We start from the raw sequence: 26940 nt of genomic DNA, 5'->3' as shown, positions 1-26940 counted from the left end.
AAAAAAATCCAGAAAACCACATTGTCTGTTTTTTTAACATTTTATTTGCATATTATGGTGGAAAATAAGTATTTGGTCAGAAACAAAATTTCATCTCAATACTTTGTAATATATCCTTTGTTGGCAATGACAGAGGTCAAACGTTTTCTGTAAGTCTTCACAAGGTTGCCACACACTGTTGTTGGTATGTTGGCCCATTCCTCCATGCAGATCTCCTCTAGAGCAGTGATGTTTTTGGCTTTTCGCTTGGCAACATGGACTTTCAACTCCCTCCAAAGGTTTTCTATAGGGTTGAGATCTGGAGACTGGCTAGGCCACTCCAGGACCTTGAAATGCTTCTTACGAAGCCACTCCTTTGTTGCCCTGGCGGTGTGCTTTGGATCATTGTCATGTTGAAAGACCCAGCCACGTTTCATCTTCAATGCCCTTGCTGATGGAAGGAGGTTTGCACTCAAAATCTCACGATACATGGCCCCATTCATTCTTTCATGTACCTGGATCAGTCGTCCTGGTCCCTTTGCAGAGAAACAGCCCCAAAGCATGATGTTTCCACCACCATGCTTTACAGTAGGTATGGTGTTTGATGGATGCAACTCAGTATTCTTTTTCCTCCAAACACGACAAGTTGTGTTTCTACCAAACAGTTCCAGTTTGGTTTCATCAGACCATAGGACATTCTCCCAAAACTCCTCTGGATCAACCAAATGCTCTCTAGCAAACTTCAGACGGGCCCGGACATGTACTGGCTTAAGCAGTGGGACACGTCTGGCACTGCAGGATCTGAGTCCATGGTGGCGTAGTGTGTTACTTATGTTAGGCCTTGTTACATTGGTCCCAGCTCTCTGCAGTTCATTCACTAGGTCCCCCCGCGTGGTTCTGGGATTTTTGCTCACCGTTCTTGTGATCATTCTGACCCCACGGGGTGGGATTTTGCGTGGAGCCCCAGATCGAGGGAGATTATCAGTGGTCTTGTATGTCTTCCATTTTCTAGTTATTGCTCCCACTGTTGATTTCTTCAGTCCAAGCTGGTTGGCTATTGCAGATTCAGTCTTCCCAGCCTGGTGCAGGGCTACAATTTTGTTTCTGGTGTCCTTTGACAGCTCTTTGGTCTTCACCATAGTGGAGTTTGGAGTCAGACTGTTTGAGGGTGTGCACAGGTGTCTTTTTATACTGATAACAAGTTTAAACAGGTGCCATTACTACAGGTAATGAGTGGAGGAAAGAGGAGACTCTTAAAGAAGAAGTTACAGGTCTGTGAGAGCCAGAAATCTTGATTGTTTGTTTCTGACCAAATACTTATTTTCCACCATAATATGCAAAAAAAATGATAAAAAAACAGACAATGTGATTTTCTGGATTTTTTTCCCTCAGTTTGTCTCCCATAGTTGAGGTCTACCTATGATGTAAATTACAGACGCCTCTCATCTTTTTAAGCGGTGGAACTTGCACTATTGCTGACTGACCAAATACTTTTTTGCCCCACTGTATATATATATATATATATATATATATAGACAGTATATATATATTTTTTTTTCTTTTTGGGACACATGGATCATTTCTATAGCGGTATGTTGGTTTTGCAAGCCTGCGAGAAAACCACGCAGTACGGATGCCATACGGATTACATACGGAGGATGCCATGCGCAAAAAACGCTGACACACCCTGCCTACGGAGGAGCTACGGACCACTATTTTCGGGACATTTCAGCGTATTACGGCCGTAATATACGGACCGTATTTTCATACGCTGAGTGTGAAGCCGGCCTTATTCCTGCATTTTTGTTGTCTCTCTTGCATGTTGATAAAGCTTAGTGGCCTCTAAAAAAAATCATGGTTTAACTTCCTTACATTTTTGCACCAAAAACAAAGCAAAAACGGATACCTGCATTCCTTGCTGTGCTTTGCTGCAATTTTGCACTTACCCATTGTTTCCAATGGCTGAAAAAACACTGACAGAAGTGACATGCTGCAGTTTTCGAAATCAGTCAGGAAAAAAACATTGTGTGTTCATGAGATTTCTGAAATCTACTCGCCTTTGCTGGTATGGTAAATCGCAGCCTAAAATTTGTATTAAAAAAAAAGCAACAAAAAATGCTGCAAAAACACAAAGTGTGAACATAGCCTAAGGCTACATTCCCATGATGAGCTTTTGCTGCATTTTTAATATTGCAGCATTTCTGCACCTACAGTATTTAAATTAGGTTACTTGCTTTTTTCATTGCTTTCTTTGTGTGCGTTTTTTTTACTGTGTATTTTTAGCACGTTTTTGACACTGCATTTTTTCCTTCTCTTTTTGGTATGTTATGCTGTAAATAAAGCTGCTTTGTTTGATACTTCTTGGTGTTTTGCTTTGACAAAACTTTATTGATATATTTAGGTGTGGATTAGGTGCGTCTTTGATGCTTTTCCGCGGTATCTTTTTTTACCTGCAGAATTGTATGGAGGATGTGTAGATTTTTCTACACGAGTAGATTTTTCCCATAGAAATGTGTTAGATATGGAATTCCGGCAGGTAAAAAAAAAAAAAAATCTGTGTTTTTAGTGCATTTCTGCTGTAGAAACACTACAAATGCACAAAATCCACACATAACTGCATCAGTAACAGAGCGAAATACCAGTCAAAATAAAAAATAAGGCACTGAGGATCTGTTTATACCAAGGAAGGTGACGGGCACAAGGGGGCATTCTTTGCGTCTGGAGGAGAGAAGGTTTTTCCACCAACATAGAAGAGGATTCTTTACTGTTAGGGCAGTGAGAATCTGGAATTGCTTGCCTGAGGAGGTGGTGATGGCGAACTCAGTCGAGGGGTTCAAGAGAGGCCTGGATGTCTTCCTGGAGCAGAACAATATTGTATCATACAATTATTAGGTTCTGTAGAAGGACGTAGATCTGGGTATTTATTATGATGGAATATAGGCTGAACTGGATGGACAAATGTCTTTTTTCGGCCTTACTAACTATGTTACTATGTTACTATGTTACTTTAGTTTAAACCATGGCATACAGAGAAGAGACAAAAAAACTCAATAAAAAGCGTGTAAAAAAACCCCTCAAACATAATGTAAAAAATGCAAATAACTTACGGTAATTTACTTATTAGATGCGGAAAATCTGCAACATGAAAAACTCACCTAGTACATTGTGGGAACAAACTCTTATAAGGCTATGTTCTTTCAATGAGCTTCTGGTGAGTTTTTGATGTTGCAAATTTTATGCACCATTTCTGCACCTATTGAGTACTTTTTTCTTACTGTGTGTGTGTGTTTTATTAACCCTTTAACAACTGTGTGATTAGTAATGGATAGATGTCTTATTGACACCTCTCCATTACTAAGTCGGCTTAATGTCACCTTATAATAGCAAGGTGACATTAACACCTCATTACCCCATATGCCAATGCTACAGGGCAGTGTGAAGAACTGGGCAAAGCTCCAGAATTGGCGCATCTAATAGATGCGCCTTTTCTGGGCAGCTGCTGTTTTTAGGCTGGGGAGGTCCATATCCATGGCCCCTTACCAACTTTAAAATAGCAGCCCGCACCTGTGAGTTTTGCCGGGTTTGTTTTAAAATATAGGGGGGGACCCCATGTCGGGTTTTCTTTCATTCATTCTCCCCGGCTCGCGCTGATCGCCAGCCAAGCAGGGGAGAATGGATGACAGCCGGCTTCATCACCACAAGCAGGGGACAGTGCTTACTGTAGCGCTGCTCCCCACATGGCCGTCCGTGCGCACGGAGGACAGTGTACACTGTTCTCCGTGTGCATGTGTGCGGGCCGTGTGTCTGGGTAAAAACGGACATGTCTGCTTGTTTTGCACACGGACACACGGTCCATGAAAACACGCTGACATCTGCATAGACCCATTCATTTCTCTGGTACATGACAAAACTGTCACTACACGTACCGGAGGCATTGACATGTGAAACAGGCCTGATAGTTACTTGCATTTTTTTTAAATACGCAGGATAAAAAAACTCACAAAAAAATCATTGTGGGAACATAGCCTTAGAAAACATTTTTGATAAAAATTGTTAAGCCAAAGAAACTGGTGATCAGGATTTTTTCAAAACGTTTTATTTTTTATTGCTTTTTAAGTTGGATTTGTTTTTAAAATGATTTGTCAATAGGACAACGGATTTTCTACATTACATATATTGTCCTGTAAACATATCATCATTTTGCTAAACTACTGTTGATATATTTCTCAGGGACATTACAGAGGTTTTATGCTTAATATTACAGTTTTGTATTATTACCTGGCAAAAAAATGATACCAGATTGAGTGGTGATATCATTCCATGGCTCAGTGGTACAGGAGCAGAAGTGCCTTTCCAAATCTCATAGCAATTAAAGCCGACGAGAGGAAAAGAAAATCTTAAATAATAAAATATTTTTTTTAATAATTTTGTCCCTTTAACACGGTCTCATTGGCCTTTATATGTTATGGTTAATACTATAGAGTTTATATTTTACATAGCGAAGTATAATAGCATATAGTGCACTCCTGCAAGATGGGAGCACGAGTGGAGTTCCACCCCAAATAAATGAAAGACGAAAGGACGTGGCGCTCCAAGCCCATCCTCTTGGTATTTCATATAGATTCAGCACTAGGAAAATCTCTGTAAATAGTTGTTTACTTTTATTTTTTTTCATTTTCGGAGCCCAGTGGCACGAAAGAAGCAAATTCTACTGGGTTTGTTTTCCTGGGCATGCTTTGAAGTCCAATGTGCCAATGACAGCTGTGACCTACGGTATACCGTTATCACAATATATGCTCCTTTGCAAACATTTTTTGGCTAAGCTTGGACACAGTTAAATGTTATGCTGGATGACCAGGTCTGCTTATTGTGTGAATAGATTCGCTATAGCCTGCCATCCAAAATAGATTATCCAGGGCAGGTTGCTCAAAAATGAATTTATTTCTTAGACACTTCATCACATTCAAGAAAAGCAGATAATACATTTATCGTAAATGCAATTAATACATGTAGTATATTAAATCAATTTATAAGTTATTGTCAAATCTGAAGGTTTAATTATTCCTCTCGACTAGCTGTGGTAGAGCAGAAATTGTGGCAATAGATGCTTAGTGCAATGTGTCCTGTGATAAGTCACTTCTTTTAATGGTTATTGACAATGTGGCCTTCCTTTTGGATGTTGACTTGAGGTTGTACGTCAATATCAGAGTTAATTTCTTGGTATGGTTTCCAAAATCTTCTATGTTGCTTGCTATATCTCCTTTCATGTAACTGGGATCAATACACTGTGTATGCTCTGCCTCAATTATATTTTAATAATTTTGCTGGTTACCAGGTGGGGTGGCAGTTGAAAAATTTGGTGAATGCACTACGAGAGGACCCGAGTGGTGTTATCTTAACTTTGAAAAAGCGGCCTCAGAGCATGCTTACCTCAGCACCAGCTTTACTGAAAAATATGAGATGGAAACCTCTTGCTCTGCAGGTAACTAAGCTAAATCATAAGCCATTCGCCATCATTTTAGTCATAAACAAAAATTTTTGGAATGCTTTAAAGGGAAACTGTACCCTAAATCTAAGCGGGGACTAAAACTGCTTGACAACACCATGCTGACATGACCAGTGTTATGTTAGGGTCACATCGCGCAGAATTACCAAACCGTAAAAGCAAAAAAAATCTATTTATGCTTAAATTAAGATATGGAACATGTGGTTCTTCAGGATTCCTTGAAGGTTTATGATTATTAACTAGAGAATATCTAGAGAACCAAAGATCACTAGCTATTGCATTATAAGTCATGTATGTCCTTGTATTCCGCAAACCATTCATGATTTTAGGATCTCCTTAACACTTACACAGAAGTTCTCTTTGTGGAATATCCTCAAATCATGACCGGTCAGGGGTACTTGAAGAACAGAGCCCTTAATGGATCACTCCAGTGATTTTTTTTTAAATTATTTTTATTGTGTTAACAACCATGAGTGTGTGTGTAGAATGTATTAAAATACTTACCGGTCACAGTCTTTTGCCATTTACAATGCTGCTCCTTTGCACGTCGGCTTCTTGAAACCATGTTTGTGAACTGCTTTTGGAACATCTTTTGGTCTGCAACAGAAGGTCACTTTCTCAAAGTTCTAAGTCTCAAAGACTGACGTTGAGAAAGTGACGGCTGAGCACACAGCAAAAGCTGAGGAAGATGTGGTCACAGTGATCAATAAGTATTTAAAAGGAACCTTTTGTGTAATTTTTTCCCCTACTAAACTTCCCCCACTGTCTTACAGGTCATGCAATGAGCATCGTGAACATGTTGGTCTAAAAAAAAAAAAAAAAGAAAAGTCCCAGCATAGACGTGAAATTTATTTTTTTAATCTTTACTCCATTGCCTGCCAGACCCTGGCGTTCAGTCATATGGGTGGTGCTGCATATAATTTCAGTCATGGTCTTCCAGACAGTCATCACTCCCAACTCAGTGTGAGTGATTGTCTGTACTGCCAAGACAATCTGCCGATGCACATGCTGGTTGACCGCGTGCACAATCTGCATGCGGTCAACCAGCCTCCTGTGCATGTATACTCACAACATGTATAAAATTACAGTGGCTTCCAGAGCTTGCACATATAGTTAATGAAGCTGAGGGCATACATGACTGGAAAGCTGGTTATCAGTGCGCAGGGGCCAGATTTCGACAGCAATTAGCGTGATGTCGGGGCAGTCTAGGCCATCAATCAAACTGCGTTGGGCATGATTATTGCCCAGATGACCGTCACTGAAGCGATATGCAGTGCCACCCATATAGTTGAAAGCCAACGTCTTGTAGGAAGTTGAATTAAGTTTAAAAAGGTTTTTTTTACTTGTATACTGGAACAATAAACTTGAGAACAACATGTTAGTGATTCACATTGCCGTACCTGTAAGACATTGGGGGTAATTTAGTAGGTATAAATGATGGGACAGGTTTCCTTTAAATAAGCTCTTTACACACCCATGATTGTGAACAGGGGACTATAAAAAAAAATCACCAGAGTGCTTGTTAAAAGAAACACTCCAGGAAAAAAAAATAGATGATGTTATGCCTGGTACAATGCCTAATTGGTGCATAGTTTCTCTTTGGTGTTTGAGTCTCTCATGCACTGCCCCCTCCAGTCCATCCCTAGACACAAGACTGCATTTATCCGTTATATCCCAGAGAATTTCTATAAGTATTTTACATAGGACCCATGAAAGTCCATTAGGTACCAAACTTGTATTTGTAAAGACCAAATGTGTCCTTTTAGAATTACATATCTGCAAACCTTTCCGAGGGTAAAAGGTAAATTAGAACTGTTTGACTTGGATAATCCCCCCTTAATTTAGTGTATATGCGTATCCTTTTTAATGTGATTCATTCAAGCGGCTTACATTTAGCAAGGCTTGTTGTGCAGTAGATGTGCTCTTGTTCATTGCTTGGCCATTTATGGGTTCATTTTGCCATAACAGAATTTTTACTAGCATAGTCTCTACTGGAAATGAGCATGCATGTCTTTGCTTGAGCTTCTCACTGACCATTCTGTATGATGGAGGGCAAGGGGGCGGAATGCATTATTGGAACCCTGTTGCATAATACTTTTTATGGGGTCATTGCGGAGAATGCACTGCTGGAGACCACTGACATATTGTATGCATTTTGTCTGTTGTGGAATATTGTGGCATGTTTAGGCAATGGATAGTCCTGCTGCTTGAGAAGATCTCATTAATAATGCTGCCATTGTATTTTAAATCCACCCTCTCATTACTTATTAGTCTGATTTAATGGCTGAAGCTTCTGCTGCATATTATATTGATATGAAAATTGAATGATAATAAGTGTCATCTTATTTTTTTAGTGGTATGATGATGAAATGAAAACTTATTCCTGGACACGTATATCAGTAAGCAATTTTATGTTACTAGATTTTTAGCACTTCCGGTATTGTTAGTACAGTATTTTCTCTCTAGTTGTGGATGAAAGAGATGGCTAGTTTTTTTTATTTCAGAAGAGTTGTGATTTTTTTTTAAGTGCTTTTCTAATCCAATGTTTGTGTTCCTTTTATTCGGGTGATTTTAGATTGATATCCACATTACTTTAAGAACAGGCAGACATTCTTGAATCTTGTTCTGTCCTCATACATTCTACATAGCTGGTTGCCTCCACGATAGTCTAATATCTATCAGCAGGGAGTGAAGTGGGCATGGGTAAGGGCAGCATCTTCGTTCTCCTAATCCTTTCACTGGTCCAGTATTGAACCCCTTATCCCCCAACGACAGGCATTGTAATTTAGAAAAATGCTAATGTAGTTATAACTTTGCACTTTGACCTATTTTTTTCTGCTTTTTACTGAAATCAGACGTAACATTTTAAAAACAATTTATTATATTTTTACTGATGTGTATGAAAAACTACAGCGCTGGAAACCACAAAGCACCTGAAGTCATGGACTAACAAGTGGAGCCTGAGAAAATAGGAAACATAAAAAAAATTATTGTATTCTAAATATGGGGCTGGTGGCATCCAGAAATGAATAGATGAGACTAGATGTGAGACCTGGTGGTGGTACCATGTGATTAAATCTGTTGGATGTATTAATGGATGTTAGATGAATAATCCAAATATTTAATATATAAATTGTTTTTTAAAATACTATAATAATCCGCCTGTGTCAACTGATGTCACAAAAGTAGTTGTATTAATAACAAAAATGAAAAAAACCAGACTACAGAATAAAGAATAATGTAACACAGATTATAGTCAATTTAAGTCCATGATATGAGAATAGTTTGCAAATGAATGCAGAGTGGTAATTAGCATGTCCTTCATATAATCTTTGAGTTACCTTGCTCTAGGAGTCAAAAAAAGAAAATGTCCACATTGGTAATGATACTCTCTGATTCATTCCACCTATGGTTCAGCAAGCGAAGTCATAGTCAACAATGCAAAATTATTGAATAACTATGGAATTACCTTCTATGGGCACACATGTCGGGGCTACGATGTTGTTTAAATTTCCAAAATCCTAGTACCAAAATCCAAAAGTTTCAGATTAGAACAAATTTTTCACTTTTTGCGAACTTTAACCACCAACTCACCAAATCCAAAACCTACAAATTTAGAATTGAAGTATCTATATGACCCATTGGGAAATGGCCTCATATCACAGCTATATTCTATATTTAATCAACCAAGAGATGATTTAAAATTAAAGGCCATGGAACAATGACCGGAAGAAATACAAGTCTCTCTTACACCTCAAAGATGGTATAAATTATTCCATAGAATTCATTATGTTCCTAACTTTTTGCACAATATCTATCATACAATCCCTAACAAATGTTTTAGAGAATGTATCGATATGGGAGATACACTTCACATCTGGTGGTCATGTCCAATAGTGAAGTCTCTCTGGATTAACACCGTTCTAAAAAAAGAATTGCTCCTAACACCGACAGTATTACTTTTAGAAGACAGACCAATCAACAATACAATTTGTTGTCTTATTGACTCTATTACTATGGCAACCAGAACCCACATAGCTTGACAATGGAAAACTAATATGCTTTCAATAACCCAGGTGAAAAGACTGATTAATTTAATAATGCTATATGAAAAAAATCGAGACCACTAGGTCCGATTCTATCGATACCTTTCAAAGCATATGGGATCCTTGGATCCAGGCACAGAATGATGACGACCTTCATAGAATAATGTCTCTAGGTATATAACACACAACTATATCAGTACTTATTGATAACTATAACTTTTGATTTATTTAATTTGTTAATTCACGTCAACTTAATTCTCATCGCTATCACTCAATGTTCTATACCCCCCTCTTTTCCTTCCCCCTCCCATTAACCCAAACACAGTTCAGTTAAAATTGTTATATATATTTTTTATAACTATAACTATACAGTCAAGGATAGTGTTTCTTTTTTTTTACTTAATCTGTCTTATATTTCCCCCTGCGAGGGGATCCTTGAACTTTATAATCTATGTAATTCATGTTTAATGATATTTTCTGAAATAAAAATTGTTGACACTAAATTTCCGAAATCATGGCAAAGCAACTTGGCTTTGTCACAGCTTCAGAAAATCATTGTAAGAAAACAAACTGCTGCAGTATTAATGCAATTTCATAAAATTGCAACTAATACCTGCTGTGGCTGCAAATTGTGAGCCCAGTGTAAAAAGTAATAATATATTAAATCAGATTGATATTCAGTGATCAATCAGTAATCTACAATATTTTGCATGCAGAATGAGTCAAGGCACACGATTAAAAAGGAGCATAAAGGGCTTCTTCTAGCGTAAAATAATATTCTTTGCATGGATCATGAATTATTTATAGTATATTCAATTTACTGTACATGTAATAAACAATGAAGTGAAAAGCTATAACATTTTCTTGCATGGTATAGCACCACCTGGTATTCTGCAATAAAGTATAGCATACCGCATGTCTTTCCAATAAGCTGAGTGCTGGGGGGCATACACATGTTCAGTCATTCGAACTACAGTTAGTTCTCGCCATAATCCGGGCAGCGTTGGATGAGGTGAACAAACTGGGCAATTGCCCAGGGCCCCGTTGCACTAAAGGGCTAATTGTGAGACCCTACACTGCTCCAGGTTATTGGGTCGGTTAGTATCTCGGCTACCTGCTTTAAAGAGCTTACTTCTCCTGCTCCTTTGAGTAATCTGATGTTTGTTTTGTTTTCTAACCCCTTAAAGACAAGGCCAAACTTTTTAAATCTGACCAGTGTCACTTTATGTGGTAACAACTCTGGACTGCTTAAACATATCCCAGTGATTTTGAGACTGTTTTTTTTTTTCGTGACACATTGTACTTTATGGTAAATGTAAGTTGATACATTTTGTTAATTTATTTTGAAAAAAATTCAAAATTATGCACATTTTTGAAAATTTAAAATTTTCTAACTTTGAGTATTCCTTTAATACAAATAGTCGTAGCACACAATAACGTTTTCCTCATTCATGTCTGCTTTACATTAGCATCATTTGTAAAATCTTCTTTTTTTTTGTTAGCCTTTTAGAAGGTTTAAAAATGTAGTAGTAATTTTTTATTTTTTCAAGCAAATTTACAAAATGTATTTTTTAGAGATCTATTCAGTTTTGAAGTGACTTTGGGGGTCCTATATATTGGAGAACCCCTGAAGTGATACCATTTTAAAAAACGCATCAGCCAACATATTCAAAATTGCTGTCAGATAGTTTATTAACCTTTCAGGTGCATCTCAGGAATTAATGCAAAGTAGCATGACTGGAAATTAAAAAAAATATATTTTTACCACCTAAATGTTGCTACCTTCTGAACAGGTCACTATATCTGGCAGACTCTAAGGCCATTATTTGGCTGTGAATTGCCATGTTAAACATCAGGACCACACAATCATGATCTCAATCTGCCGATAAAGTTAGAGGCCTCCACACTGTTAACCACTTCAAAGCTGTAGTTACTATTGATAGGAGCATCGAAGGTGTAAAACATTCATGTCATTGCCAACAATGATCGTGGTTGATGCAGCAAGTTGTTAGTTGTAGTGTCCAGCCGACAGCTGCTGGATATTCGACCATTGTGGGAGGCTATTATCTTATATCTCAGGTCAGAGAAAAAGGACCTTTTGGTGAACTTGTAGTCCTATGAGAAGTTTAGAGGAACAACAGAGGTGGCGAGACACTGGCAAGTCCTCCATCATCCCTGTGTATAGTATAAAATACAGAGTATAGATTGTATAAGTCATTCATGGGTAGATATTGTACCTAGCATCCATGGACTGTATATAATATATGTAATAGGGTGCAGGGTTAAATATGTCACCACGGAACACACAGACCAACTGTTGAGGAGGATTTATTAACAAGGGCAATATTCTCCTCGCAGGGAGAGAACAGTAGAAAATAAACTGAAAAGATAATGGTGCAAAATATGGGAGTCAAACTGTGTAACAGAATTAAGCAGGATTTCTTGAGAAAAAGAACCCTTATCAGTCTGATGAGGACTTGCTTGAAGGGTCGTCTTCTCCATCGTAGGCGCCGAGAAACAGCGGCACTTGTCGTCCCTCTGTTGTCTGTGGGCTGAGTAGTCTCTAGGGCCCACTGCCTGGGTTTTCGGGAGTTAATGTGATATGCACAGGCTCTGAGTCTTTAGCTTTTACAGCACAGCCTATCCCGGGAAAACGATGGTCAGTCTATTATTAAGTCTATCACCAGTAATCAGGGGCTCTGCACTGATACCATGGGTACCAGGGGGTCACAGTCTCTGCACGGATACCATGGGTACCAGGGGGGTCGCAGTCTCTGCACGGGCCAATGGCTCTGCACAGGTCTCAAAGTGCCCCTCCCCATTCACAGCAGAGTCCGCTTTCATGTACTCACAAGATGCAGTGTTTCTAGGCAATCTCCCTGTATTTGTCCTCTGACCGGGAGCTCTCTCTCTCCCACAGCGCAGCTGCATCCTGCCCTGACCGCTGCACACGCTGCTCTGCCACTTGCACCTGGCTTCCTTCCCGTCCCAGTCTCTAAGTCTGCCCCCTGGGGAACTTGTAGCACAGCTCAATGGTTCCAGGCACGGGGCAGAGAAGGTAACCGCCCCGGACTCTTCTTGTGTTCCACCTCCTTACATATACATTAAGAACCTAAGATAAAACAAAATAAGCAAATAGCCTGCAGTATATAAATAGTAATAGTGCACGTAAGTAACATAGGGTACTACTTGGTTAACACTGTTTTGGTCAAAAAAGCATAAAAGCAATCCCACCGTGAAAAGGTGTACCTCAATCAGGACAGTGCCTATCTTATCCTTCATCTCACTATGTGTCAGCAGACGTAAAAATAGAAAAGGGCCGAGCAGGACCTGGGTCCCAACTGATAAGACAGCTGCCCGTGGAAAGCTTTATAAACAAAATGAACAGCCCAAAAAGGGGAGTCACACCCATTTGTACAAAGTACAAAAGAATTAAAACAAAAATAAAATTAATGTACCTTGTATGTAGCATATATTGTATACAGTCTGGATGTAGAATAAATTGTATATAGTTTATATTGCATATAGTGTACAGTCTGTATGTAGAATAGATTGTATAAGGTATGCATTGATTGTATATAATGTAAATGTAGTGAACATTTTCAGTATACAATAGATTATATATAGTGTACAATGTCTGCATTTTATACACTGTATATGAACTGTATACACTATATAGTATAGTGGGCATTGTTGTATATATTGTGTATATACTGTACATTGCATATAGTGTATATAGTGTACACTCTCTGTATATAGTAGACATTGTCTATAGATTATAGCGTGCACTACCTACAGTATATAGTGTACATTGTCTATATATAGTATAGATAGTGTACATTCTCTGTAAATAGTGTGAATTAAATCTATAGTATAGATTATATACAGTATAGTGTACATTGTATTTAGTATAGATTATATATAGTATGCTTGCCCAGTTATATATTGTACATAATATATTGTCTGTATATGGTGCCCATTGTCGGTATATAGTTAGAATGATTGTAGTATCCATTGACTATATAGCATAGATCTTGTTTTGTATAAACTGTCTGTATATAGTGTAGATTATGTATATGTGTCTGAGTGTATGTATATACAGCAGGTATAAAAGAAAGGTCCTGTTACTATGCAGGGCTGCACGATGTCCCTTTTTCTACTTCATCTGGCACAGCGTAGAAGTCGGGGGTGGGGGTGGAGTGGGGAATGCACTCTGAAAGTGATCAGCTATGCAGCAGGCTCAATAAGTATTGAACACATCACTAATTCTCAAAGTAAAAATATCTCCAAAGGTGTTACTGACATGAAATGCTCGCCAAATGTTGCTAACAACCCATCCAATCCACACAGTCAAAGGGATCAAACTGTAGATAACCATAAATTAATTTGTGTACTAATGAGAAATGACACAGGGAAAAAGTACTGAACACACTTACTGAAATTCGTACAAAAGTCTTTGTTGGTGATGACAGCTTCTCCTCTATGGAGAAAGTAGTCACATGCATTGCTCAGGTGCGATTATGGCCCATTCTTCCACATAGTCTTGAAGGTTCCTTGGGCTCCTTCTATGAACTCTGAGCCTTTGTTCCTTCAATACATTTTCTACTGGATTCAGATCAGGTGATAGATTAAATCAGCCATTCTCTGAAACCAATTGAGAGTTTCCTTGGCTGTGTGTTTTAGATTTTTGTCTTGCTTAAATGTCCATCCTCGTTTCATCTTCATCATCCTGGTAGATGGCAGCAGATAGTTTTTTCAAGAATGTCTCAGTACATTTGTCCATTCATTTTCCTTCAATCATATGATGTTTACCAGTGTTGTATGCTGAAAATCAGCCCCAAACCATCATGTTCCCACCTCCTATCTTCACTGTTGGTATGGTGTTTGTGAAGTCATATGCAGTGCCTTTCGATCTGCAAACATGGTGTTTATTATGGTATCCAAAGAGTTCAATTTTGGTCTCATCTCAGCAGGCTATATTCTCACAGTCTTTCAGTCTTGTCTAAATGTTCTTGGGCAAACTTCAACATGCTTGAACATGCTTTTTGTTCAGCAATGGAGTCTTGCGTGGTGAGCGTGCATACAGGCCATAGAAGTTGAGTTACTTATATAGATTTCTTTAAAAAAATTATACCATGTCTTTCTGTAGCTCTCCACAGATGGTTGTTGGCTCTTGGACAACTCTTCTGATAATTCTGTTCACTCCTCTGTCTCTGAAATCTTGCGGGGAGCACCTGGTCATAACTGGAGTATGTGTTGTGGGTTCTGTTTTTGGGCTCCCTCTGGTGGTTACTGATGGTACTGGGTGATTTGTGTTCTGCTGTCTCTGGTGTCCACCTGTTCTATTAGGATTTGGGAGTTTCCTATTTAACCGGGCTTTCTTGTCATTTCCCCGCCGGCTATCAAGGTTATCAGAGTGTTTTGTTACCTCAGCTTCTGGCTTCAGTAATCTTCAGGACAAGCTAAGTTTTGATTTTCTTGTTCCACGTTTTGCTTTATTTTTGTCTTGTCCAGCTTGCATATAATTGTCTCTTTGCTGCTGGTTGCTTTAGTGGGCTGTAATTGCTCCTCATGTTCCATGAGTTGGAACATGAGTTCAAGTAATTACAGGATGGTTTTTTGAAGGGTTTTTTGCTGACCGCACAGTTTACTTTTGTATCCTCTGCTATCTAGTTTTAGCGGGCCTCATTTTGCTGAATCTGTTTTCATACTGTGTATGTGCCTTCCTCTCATTTCACCGTCATTATATGTGGGGGGCTGCTATTTCTGTGGGGTATTTCTCTGGAGGCAAGAGAGGTCTGTGTTTCTTCTAATAGGGGAAGTTAGATCTTCGGCTGGTGCGAGACGTCTAGGATCAACGTAGGCACGTTCCCCGGCTATTGTTATTTGTGTGTTCAGGTTTAGGGTCGCGGTCAGCTCAGGTTCCATCACCCTAGAGCTCGTTGGTGCTTGTCCTTTTGTGATTCCCTGCCATTGGAATCATGACAGTATAGCCGGCCAAAATGTTTGGGCTGAAGTAGGAGAAAAAGTAGTCTGAGGAAGTGTTTTTTTTTTTTTTTCTCTCCTCTGAGGTTGCTGCCTAGCCTTAATTGCAGCCAGGCTGATTTTTTTTTTTTCCTCCTCTTAATCCTTGAATGGCTCTGACCTTAGCTGTTTATCATGGACGTCCAGAGTTTAGCTTCCAGCTTGAATAATCTTGCTGCTAAGGTTCAAAATATACAAGATTTTGTTGTACATGCTCCTATGTCTGAACCTAGAATTCCTATTCCAGAGTTCTTTGCTGGAGATAGATCTAGTTTTCTGAATTTTAGGAACAATTGCAAGCTGTTCCTTTCTTTGAAATCTCGCTCTTCTGGAGACCCTGCTCAGCAGGTTAAGATTATTATATCTTTCCTGCGGGGTGACCCTCAAAATTGGGCATTTGCATTGGCACCAGGGGATCCTGCGTTGCTTAATGTGGATGCGTTTTTTCTGGCATTGGGTTTGCTCTATGAGGAACCTAACCAGGAGATTCAGGCTGAAAAAGCTTTATTAGCTCTCTCTCAGGGGCAAGATGAAGCAGAAATATATTGTCAAAAATTTCGGAAATGGTCAGTGCTTACTCAGTGGAATGAGTGCGCCCTGGCTGCAAAGTTCAGAGATGGCCTTTCTGAGGCCATTAAAGATGTTATGGTGGGGTTCCCTGCGCCTACGGGTCTGAATGAGTCTATGACTATGGCTATTCAGATTGATCGGCGTTTACGGGAGCGCAAACCTGTGCACCATTTGGCGGTGTCTTCTGAACAGGCACTTGAGACAATGCAATGTGATAGAGTTCAGTCTAGAAGTGAACGGCAAAACTATAGGCGGAAAAATGGGTTGTGCTTTTATTGTGGTGATTCAGCTCATGTTATATCAGCATGCTCTAAACGCACAAAAAAGGTTGATAAGTCTGTTGCCATTAGTACGTTACAGTCTAAGTTCATTCTGTCTGTGACTCTGATTTGCTCATTATCATCCATTTCCGTCGATACCTATGTAGATTCAGGCGCTGCCCTGAGTCTTATGGATTGGTCATTTGCCAAGCGATGTGGGTTTAGTCTTGAGCCTCTGGAAGTCCCTATTCCTTTGAAGGGAATTGACTCTACACCTTTAGCTATGAATAAACCTCAGTACTGGACACAAGTGACCATGCGTATGACTCCCGTTCATCAGGAGGTGATTCGCTTCCTGGTATTGTATAATTTACATGATGTTCTAGTACTTGGTCTGCCATGGTTACAAACTCATAATCCAGTCCTTGACTGGAAAACAATGTCTGTGTTAAGCTGGGGATGTCAGGGGGTTCATGATGATGCACCTCCGATTTCTATCGCTTCATCTACTCCTTCTGAGGTTCCTGTATTTTTGTCTGATTATCGGGATGTTTTTGAGGAGCCTAAGCTCAGTTCGCTTCCTCCTCACAGGGATTGCGATTGTGCTATAGATTTAATTCCTGGTAGTAAATTTCCTAAAGGTCGTTTGTTCAATCTGTCAGTGCCAGAGCATACTGCTATGCGGGATTATGTTAAGGAGTCCTTGGAAAAGGGACATATCCGTCCATCTTCGTCCCCTTTGGGAGCAGGTTTTTTTTTTCGTGGCCAAAAAAGATGGGTCCTTGAGGCCTTGTATAGATTATCGTCTTTTGAATAAGATTACCGTAAAATATCAGTATCCTTTGCCTTTGTTGACTGATTTGTTTGCTCGCATTAAGGGGGCTAAATGGTTCACTAAGATTAATCTTCGGGGTGCGTATAATCTTATACGAATAAAGCAAGGTGATGAGTGGAAAACCGCATTTAATACGCCTGAGGGCCATTTTGAGTATTTGGTAATGCCTTTCGGACTTTCTAATGCTCCTTCAGTCTTCCAGTCCTTTATGCACGATATTTTCCGTGAATATCTGGATAAATTTATGATTGTGTATTTGGATGATATTTTGGTTTTTTCTGATGACTGGGAGTCTCATGTTCAGCAGGTCAGGAAGATGTTTCAGGTCCTGCGGGCTAATTCCTTGTTTGTAAAGGGCTCAAAGTGTCTCTATGGAGTCCAGAAGATTTCTTTCTTGGGGTATATTTTTTCCCCTTCTACTATTGAGATGGATCCCGTCAAGGTTCGGGCTATTTGTGACTGGACGCAGCCTGCATCTCTTAAGAGTCTGCAGAAGTTCTTAGGCTTTGCTAATTTCTATCGTCGTTTTATAACTAATTTTTCTAGTGTTGTTAAGCCTTTGACGGATTTGGCTAAGAAGGGTGCTGATGTTGCTGATTGGTCTCCTGCGGCTGTGGAGGCCTTTCGGGAACTTAAACGCCGGTTTTCTTCTGCTCCTGTGTTGCGTCAGCCTGATGTTTCGCTTCCTTTCCAAGTTGAGGTTGATGCTTCCGAGATTGGAGCGGGGGCGGTTTTGTCACAGAGAAGCTCCGATTGCTCGGTGATGAAGCCATGTGCGTTCATTTCTAGAAAATTTTCGCCCGCTGAGCGGAATTATGATGTGGGTAATCGGGAACTTTTGGCCATGAAGTGGGCATTTGAGGAGTGGCGTCATTGGCTGGAGGGTGCTAGACATCGTGTGGTGGTCTTGACTGATCACAAAAATCTGATTTACCTTGAGTCTGCCAGGCGTCTGAATCCTAGACAGGCTCGTTGGTCACTGTTTTTCTCTCGTTTCAATTTTGTGGTTTCATACCTGCCAGGTTCAAAGAATGTGAAGGCGGATGCTCTTTCTAGGACTTTTGTGCCTGACTCCCCTGGAAATTCTGAGCCCACTGGTATCCTTAGGGATGGGGTGATTTTGTCGGCCGTCTTCCCAGACTTGCGACGTGCTTTGCAGGAGTTTCAGGCGGGTAAACCTGATCGTTGTCCGCCTGAGAGACTGTTTGTTCCGGATAGTTGGACCAGTAGAGTCATCTCCGAGGTCCATTCTTCTGCGTTGGCAGGTCATCCTGGAATATTTGGTACTAGAGACTTGGTGGCCAGGTCTTTTTGGTGGCCTTCCTTGTCGAGGGATGTGCGTTCTTTTGTGCAGTCTTGTGAGGTTTGTGCTCGGGCTAAGCCTTGCTGTTCTCGAGCCAGTGGATTGTTGTCACCTTTGCCTATCCCGAAGAGGCCTTGGACGCACATTTCCATGGACTTTATTTCGGATCTCCCTGTCTCTCAAAAAATGTCTGTCATCTGGGTTGTGTGTGACCGCTTTTCTAAAATGGTTCATCTTGTACCCTTGCCTAAGTTGCCTTCCTCCTCTGAGTTGGTCCCTCTGTTTTTCCAGAACGTGGTTCGTTTGCATGGGATTCCGGAGAACATCGTTTCTGACAGGGGATCCCAGTTTGTGTCTAGATTTTGGCGGACGTTCTGTGCTAAGATGGGCATTGATTTGTCCTTTTCGTCTGCATTCCATCCTCAGACGAATGGCCAGACGGAGCGAACTAATCAGACCTTGGAAACTTATTTGAGGTGTTTTGTTTCTGCTGATCAGGATGACTGGGTTACCTTTTTGCCGCTGGCCGAGTTTGCCCTTAATAATCGGGCTAGTTCTGCTACCTTGGTTTCTCCTTTCTTTTGTAATTCGGGGTTTCATCCTCGTTTTTCCTCTGGTCAGGTGGAGCCTTCTGATTATCCTGGAGTGGATATGGTGGTGGATGGGTTGCATCGGATTTGGAGTCATGTGGTGGACAATTTGAAGTTGTCCCAGGAGAAGGCTCAGCAGTTTGCTAATCGCCGTCGCCGCGTGGGTCCTCGACTTCGTGTTGGGGACTTGGTGTGGTTGTCTTCTCGTTTTGTTCCTATGAAGGTCTCTTCTCCTAAGTTCAAGCCTCGGTTCATCGGTCCTTATAGGATCTTGGAAATTCTTAACCCTGTGTCGTTTCGTTTGGATCTCCCGGCATCGTTTGCTATTCATAATGTGTTCCATCGGTCGTTGTTGCGGAGGTATGAGGTACCTGTTGTTCCTTCGCTTGAGCCTCCTGCTCCGTTGCTGGTGGAGGGAGAATTGGAGTATGTTGTGGAGAAGATCTTGGATTCTCGTGTTTCCAGACGGAAACTCCAATATTTGGTCAAGTGGAAGGGTTATGGTCAGGAGGATAATTCTTGGGTGGTTGCCTCTGATGTTCATGCTGATGATTTGGTCCGCGCTTTTCATAGGGCTCATCCTGGTCGCCCTGGTGGTTCTCGTGAGGGTTCGGTGACCCCTCCTCAAGGGGGGGGTACTGTTGTGGGTTCTGTTTTTGGGCTCCCTCTGGTGGTTACTGATGGTACTGGGTGATTTGTGTTCTGCTGTCTCTGGTGTCCACCTGTTCTATTAGGATTTGGGAGTTTCCTATTTAACCGGGCTTTCTTGTCATTTCCCCGCCGGCTATCAAGGTTATCAGAGTGTTTTGTTACCTCAGCTTCTGGCTTCAGTAATCTTCAGGACAAGCTAAGTTTTGATTTTCTTGTTCCACGTTTTGCTTTATTTTTGTCTTGTCCAGCTTGCATATAATTGTCTCTTTGCTGCTGGTTGCTTTAGTGGGCTGTAATTGCTCCTCATGTTCCATGAGTTGGAACATGAGTTCAAGTAATTACAGGATGGTTTTTTGAAGGGTTTTTTGCTGACCGCACAGTTTACTTTTGTATCCTCTGCTATCTAGTTTTAGCGGGCCTCATTTTGCTGAATCTGTTTTCATACTGTGTATGTGCCTTCCTCTCATTTCACCGTCATTATATGTGGGGGGCTGCTATTTCTGTGGGGTATTTCTCTGGAGGCAAGAGAGGTCTGTGTTTCTTCTAATAGGGGAAGTTAGATCTTCGGCTGGTGCGAGACGTCTAGGATCAACGTAGGCACGTTCCCCGGCTATTGTTATTTGTGTGTTCAGGTTTAGGGTCGCGGTCAGCTCAGGTTCCATCACCCTAGAGCTCGTTGGTGCTTGTCCTTTTGTGATTCCCTGCCATTGGAATCATGACATGTATGGTAAAATGATGTTCTTTCCACTTCCATATTATGCAACCTTAAGTAGTTTAGAAATTATTCTGTAACCAATGTCCTCTGTATGTTTTGCAACAATTATGTTGCAAAGGTCTTGAGAAAGCTAACTGAATATACCCATTATGAGATTCTTTTGTGGCAACTTGGTAATGAAACACCATTTTATAGGCCATCAGTCGTACCAGCTGATATCATTTTTCACTAAGTCACAGGATTGCTTTTTAATTACCAATAGATTTCATCTGGTGTCATAACTTTCCACCGACTTTTGCACCTCTGCCTTTAAGTGTTCAATACTTTTTTTCCTGGGTCATTTCTCATTTTTTACACATACCGCATATACTCGAGTATAAGCCAAGACCCCTAACTTTGCCACAAAAAACTGGGAAAACTTAATGACTCGAGTATAAGCCTAGCGTGGAAAATGCAGCAGCTACCGGTAAATTTCAAAAATAAAAATAGGTACCAATAAAAGTAAAATTAATGGAGATATCAGTAGGTTAAGTGTTTTTGAATATCCATATTGAATCGGGAGCCCCATATAATGCTCCATAAAGTTTATGATGGGCCCCATAAGATGCTCCATATTAAAATATACCCCATATAATGCTGCACAAAGGTTAATAATGGCCCCATACGATGCCCAATAGACACATTTGCCCAATAGACACATTTGCCCCATACAGTGCTGCATAAAGGTTAATTAGGGCCCCATAAGATGCTCCATAGAGATATTTGCCCCATATAATGCTGCACAAATGCTGATTATGGCCCCATAAGATGCTCCATAGAGATATTTGTCCCATATGCTGTTGCTGCGATAAAAAAAAAAGACATACTCACCTCTCGTCGCTCAGGCCCCCAGCACTTGCAATTTTCACCTGTCCTCATTCCACCACCGGGCGCCGCTGTGTCTTCTGCGTCCTCTGCACTGACATTCAGGCACAGGGCGCGCACTAGCCACGTCATCGCGCCCTCTGACCTGAGCATCACAGCAGAGGACGCGGAAGATGGAGCAGCACCCGGCGGTGGAAAGAGGACAGGTGAATATCGCGCAATGCTGCTCACCCTCCCCATTATACTCACCTGCTTCCGGCACAGTCCCTGGAGGCTTCCCTGATGGTCTTCTCTGGGCGCTGACCGCTTCTTCCAGCGTTGAGCGGTCACCGTTACTGCTCATTACAGTAATGAATATGCGGCTCCACCCCTATGGGAGTGGAGTTGCATCCATATTCATTAATGTAATGAGCGGTACCATGTGACCGCTCAATCCTGGAAGAAGCTATCAGCTATCATGGCTGTCAGCGCCCGGAGACCATCGGAGATGCAGGGACCACGCCGGGAGCAGGTGAGTATGTGACAGCCCCCGCTACCCTGCCGACCTCCCTGGGACAATGACTCGAGTATAAGCCAAGAGGGACACTTTCAGCCTAAAAAATGGGCTGAAAATCGTGGCTTATACTTGAGTATATATGGTAACTTAATTTATGTACATCTATGGTTTGATTTCTTTGCCTGTGTGGATTGAATAGGTTGTTACCGACATCTGGTGAGAATTTCATGTCAATAGCACCTTTAGAAATATATTTACTTAGAAAATTGGTGATGTGTTCAATACTTATATCACCCAATGTGCGTGTGTGTGTGTTTTTATATATGCAAGCACGCACGCACGAACAAGCACACACACAGTGGGTTATATAGCATAGATTGTTTATCACATATGCTGTAGCTGTGGCTGTTTTGAGGTCTGTGGATGAGGAACTTAATTTATATAAATTCCCCTCCATATAGGTAATTTTACTCACCTGGTTTTAGCTAGAATCACCCTATTTTTAGCCAATTGCTATATAGTTTTCACCTCATTGCCAGGGAGGACGGACAGCATATACATTTATACAGTCATGGTCAAAAGTTTTGACACCCCTGTAATTCTGTCAGATAATACTCATTTTCTTCCTGAAAATGATTCCAAACACAAATTATTTGGTATTATCTTCATTTAATTTGTCTTAAATGAAAAAACACAAAAGAGAATGAAGCAAAAAGCAAAACATTGATCATTTCACACAAAACTCCAAAAATTGGCCAGACAAAAGTATTGGCACCCTCAGCCTAATACTTGGTTGCACAACCTTTAGCCAAAATAACTGCGACCAACCGCTTCCGGTAACCATCAATGAGTGTCTTACAATGCTCTGCTGGAATTTTAGACCATTCTTCTTTGGCAAACTGCTCCAGGTCCCTGATATTTGAAGGGTGCCTTCTCCAAACTGCCATTTTTAGATCTCTCCACAGGTGTTCTATGGGATTCAGGTCTGGACTCATTGCTGGCCACCTTAGAAGTCTCCAGTGCTTTCTCTCAAACCATTTTCTAGTGCTTTTTGAAGTGTGTTTTGGGTCATTGTCCTGCTGGGAAACCCAGCTTTCTCACACTGGGCCCTACATTGTGCTGCAAAATTTGTTGGTAGTCTTCAGACTTCATAATGCCATGCACACGGTCAAGCAGTCCAGTGCCAGAGGCAGCAAAGCAACCCCAATACATCAGAGAACCTCCGCCATGTTTGACTGTAGGGACCGTGTTCTTTTCTTTGAATGCCTCTTTTTTTCTCCTGTAAACTCTATGTTGATGCCTTTGCCCAAAAAAGCTCTATTTTTGTCTCATCTGACCAGAGAACATTCTTCCAAATGTTTTAGGCTTTTTTAGGTAAGTTTTGGCAAACTCCAGCCTGGCTTTTTTATGTCTCGGCGTCTTCCTGGGTCTCCTACCATCCTGTCCCTTTTCATTCAGACGCCGACGGATAGTACAGGTCGACATTGTTGTACCCTTGGACTGCAGGGCAGCTTGAACTTGTTTGGATGTTAGTCGAGGTTCTTTATCCAACATCCGTACAATCTTGCGTTGAAATCTCTTGTCAATTTTTCTTTTCCGTCCACATCTAGGGAGGTTAGCCACAGTGCCATGGGCTTTAAACTTCTTGATGACACTGCGCACGGTAGACACAAGAACATTCAGGTCTTTGGAGATGGACTTGTAGCCTTGAGATTACTCATGCTTCCTCACAATTTGGTTTCTCAAGTCCTCAGACGATTCTTTGCTCTTCTTTCTTTTCACCATGCTCAATGTGGTACACACAAGGACACAGGACAGAGGTCGAGTCAACTTTAATCCATGTCAACTGGCTGGAAGTGTGATTTAGTTATTGCCAACACCTGTTAGGTGCCACAGGTAAGTTACAGGTGCTGTTAATTACACAAATTAGAGAAGCATCACATGATTTTTCGAACAGTGCCAATACTTTTGTCCACCCCCTTTTTATGTTTGGTGTGGAATTATATCCAATTTGGCTTTAGGACAATTCTTTTTGTGTTTTTTCATTTAAGACAATTAAATGAAGATAATAATACCAAATAATTTGTGTTTGCAATCATTTTCAGGAAGAAAATGAGTATGATCTGACAGAATTGCAGGGGTGTCAATACTTTTGGCCATGATTGTACATGCCAACAGCACAGACCAGCACTCATAGGAATGCTCATTTCTGACCGTCCTCCTATGTAGACATGTGAATCATGCCCAACAACTGAGCAAAAGCGCTTCATAGAACTTTTTTTTAGCCCAAAACTAGAAAGTGATTTAATATAACTTTAGTTTCAAAATCTTCAACTTTACTCAGATTAGTTGATGCAAAATTAATACACCCCACATCAAAAACTAGTACATGTATTGTTATATATTACCTCCATGATTTTTAAGGACAGCACCATGTCTTCTAGGCATGGAATGAACAAGTTGGTGACATTTTGAAACAACTATCCTTTTCCATTCTTCAAGAATCACCTAGTTTAGAGCATGGATGCTGGATGGAGAGTGGTGGTCAAATTGTCTCTTCAGAATACCCCATAGCTGTTTTTGTTGGGTTGAGATCTGGAGACATACTTGACCACAGAGTCACTTTCACCCTGTTTTTCTTGGGTTTTCTTGTGTTTGCATGAACCTGTGGAAAAGATCAGACTATTATGATTATTAAGCTGAGTTTCAAAACCTTGAACTTCATCTTCAGTCTTGGCAGCACTTCTAATGACAGTGAGTCTCCTTTTATACATTGACAGCTGCCTTGCTTGTCAGGTAAAGAGCAAAGCCTCAGCATCATAGCGATATAGCTGAGAAAACTCGCCCTTTAATTATAAGAAGCAACTATATTGTCAGCTGCCAGAGGGAGAAGGAGACTAATTCTGCAATGAGCCTGTCTGTATCATCACAGATTAGCTGCAGATAAAGAAGCAAAAAAATCTGAAAAACAATTTTATGCATGAAATATTGCATGTCCCTTTATAACCGCTATTTAGCATTTTAGAACTTTAGTATCTGAAACATTCATGGGATAACCTTGTTAATGTGTCATTTGATTTTACTTGTGATCTTACATTAAATCAAAATGAAAGACTTGGTATTGTGTGTATGTGAGATAAAAAAATAGTTAAACATTATATCAGCAGAAATTTATTAAGCGTTTATGCTAGATAATGTCTTACATGAAGCAGATTTCTAAATGTATTATGCCTTCATGTCTCCTTACCGCCATAGCTGGTCTATAATGAGGTTTTGGGGGTATAAATATCTAATATACATTACTTTTTCTGCAACCTTTAATCCCAAGTCGTTTATTTAGTTTTATAGGTCACTCTTGATTAGTATAGTGTAGGACTGGCTCATATCACAATGGATTTCTCATGCAATTTATGGTTCTGACCCTTTTCACAACTTTGTTTATCTTATTGATTGTTTAGATCATTGCTCTTGACCAAGATTGTGAAGACCGCTTAATGAGTCCAACGTTCATCATGAATAAACCATTGTGGCCTCTCCAGAGGTGTTTATTTTCAGCCTTATTAAGCAACGGGCTAAAACTGTGCATTGAATATGTAATGAAACTGCAAAGGAAGAATGTTATTTTTAAGCTTCTATTTTCTAAATTAATGTGCATTATACTGAATATTTAGTGTAATATGTTTGGAATTAAAGCTGATGGGATTTCTTCTTGAAAATATTTTTTCTTTAGCTTTAAAAAAACCTTTACTTGGGAGGTCAATACTGCAGACATTTACTTATTTCATGTATATACCACACAGGAGAGTGTAGAGAATTATTAGCAGCTGAAACGAATGGTTGTCATAGTTATTATTGTAGACTGAAATAATACAGATTGACACATCCCGTCCCACCCAGACAAGAGTGACAGGGAAGATGCATACCAAGCCATATCTTTGTGTACAGTGTTATTATTCTGCATTATCTAGATTTCCAGCTGTACAAAAATCTACTGCTGGAAGATTATCTAACTTCTGATAATAAGGAGATAACTCTGCTGACTCTGTTCCAATCTGCACAGCAAAGATGTCAAGTGAGCTGTAGGAAACTGAATGTGTTTGTATATTATACCAGCTCTCATGGCCAGTGGAAAAAAAGATATTTTTATAGGTTAGGCACAAAGCTAAAGATTTTTTAAAGATTTTTCTGTATTTTCATGAAAATTGTACATTTACACTAAAGGCATCAAAACTATGAATTAACACATGTGGAATTATATACTTAACAAAAAGTGTGAAGCAACTGAAATTGTCTTGTATTCTAGGTTATTCAAAGTAGCCACCTTTTGCTTTGATGACTGCTTTGCACACTCTTTGCATTCTCTTGATGAGCTTCAAGAGGTAGTCACCGGGAATGGTTTTCACTTCACATGTGTGCCCTGTCAGGTTTAATAAGTGGGATTTCTTGCCTTTTGAATGGGGTTGGGACCATCAGCTGTGTTGAGCAGAAGTCTGGTGGATACACAGCTGATAGTCCTACTGAATAGACTGTTAGCTGCTTTTTTCTTGCCATAATACAAATTCTAAGTAGGGTAAAATGAGTGGCCATCATTACTTTAAGAAATGAAGGTCAGTCAGTCCGAAAAATTGGGAAAACTTTGAAAGTGTCCTCAAGTGCAGTGGCAAAAACCATCAAGCGCTACAAAGAAACTGGCTCACATGAGGACCGACCCAGGAAAGGAAGACCAAGAGTCACCTCTGCTTCTGAGGATAAGTTTATCCAAGTAACCAGCCTCAGAAATCGCAGGTTAACAGCAGCTCATATTAGAGACCAGGTCAATGCCACACAGAGTTCTAGCAGCAGACACATCTCTACAACAACTGTTAAGAGGAGACTTTGTGCAGCAGGCCTTCATGATAAAATAGCCGCTAGGAAACCACTGCTAAGGACAGGCAACAAACAGAAGAGACTTGTTGTTTGGGCTAAAGAACACAAGGAATGGACATTAGACCAGTGGAAATCTGTGCTTTGGTCTGATGAGTCCAAATTTGAGATCTTTGGGTCCAACCACCGTGTCTTTGTGCGACACAGAAAAGGTGAATGGATGGACTCTACATGCCTA

The 26940-nt window shown here is 40.4% G+C and overlaps 1 protein-coding gene across 14 annotated transcripts in view; it reads left to right on the top strand.

The window, feature by feature from the left end:
- CNKSR2 (connector enhancer of kinase suppressor of Ras 2) overlaps positions 1 to 26940 on the top strand; it is a 550079-nt gene that overhangs the window by 252960 nt on the left and 270179 nt on the right. For 5 of the 14 annotated variants that reach the window (XM_069761485.1, XM_069761477.1, XM_069761478.1 and 2 more), the window contains 2 exons: positions 5315 to 5461; positions 7840 to 7884. The exons of 4 other annotated variants lie outside the window; for them this stretch is intronic. In XM_069761485.1, the coding sequence (XP_069617586.1) occupies positions 5315 to 5461; positions 7840 to 7884 (192 nt within the window). The remainder of the gene's footprint in view (positions 1 to 5314; positions 5462 to 7839; positions 7885 to 26940) is intronic. 5 more of the 14 variants (XM_069761482.1, XM_069761480.1, XM_069761483.1 and 2 more) reach the window with 1 other exon arrangement.

This window comes from Ranitomeya imitator, chromosome 3, assembly GCF_032444005.1.
Source record: "Ranitomeya imitator isolate aRanImi1 chromosome 3, aRanImi1.pri, whole genome shotgun sequence".
In the NCBI taxonomy this organism is placed as follows: Eukaryota; Metazoa; Chordata; class Amphibia; order Anura; family Dendrobatidae; genus Ranitomeya; species Ranitomeya imitator.
The sequence above is the reverse complement of the archived record's forward strand: the minus strand, read 5'-3'. Positions and strand labels throughout refer to the sequence as shown.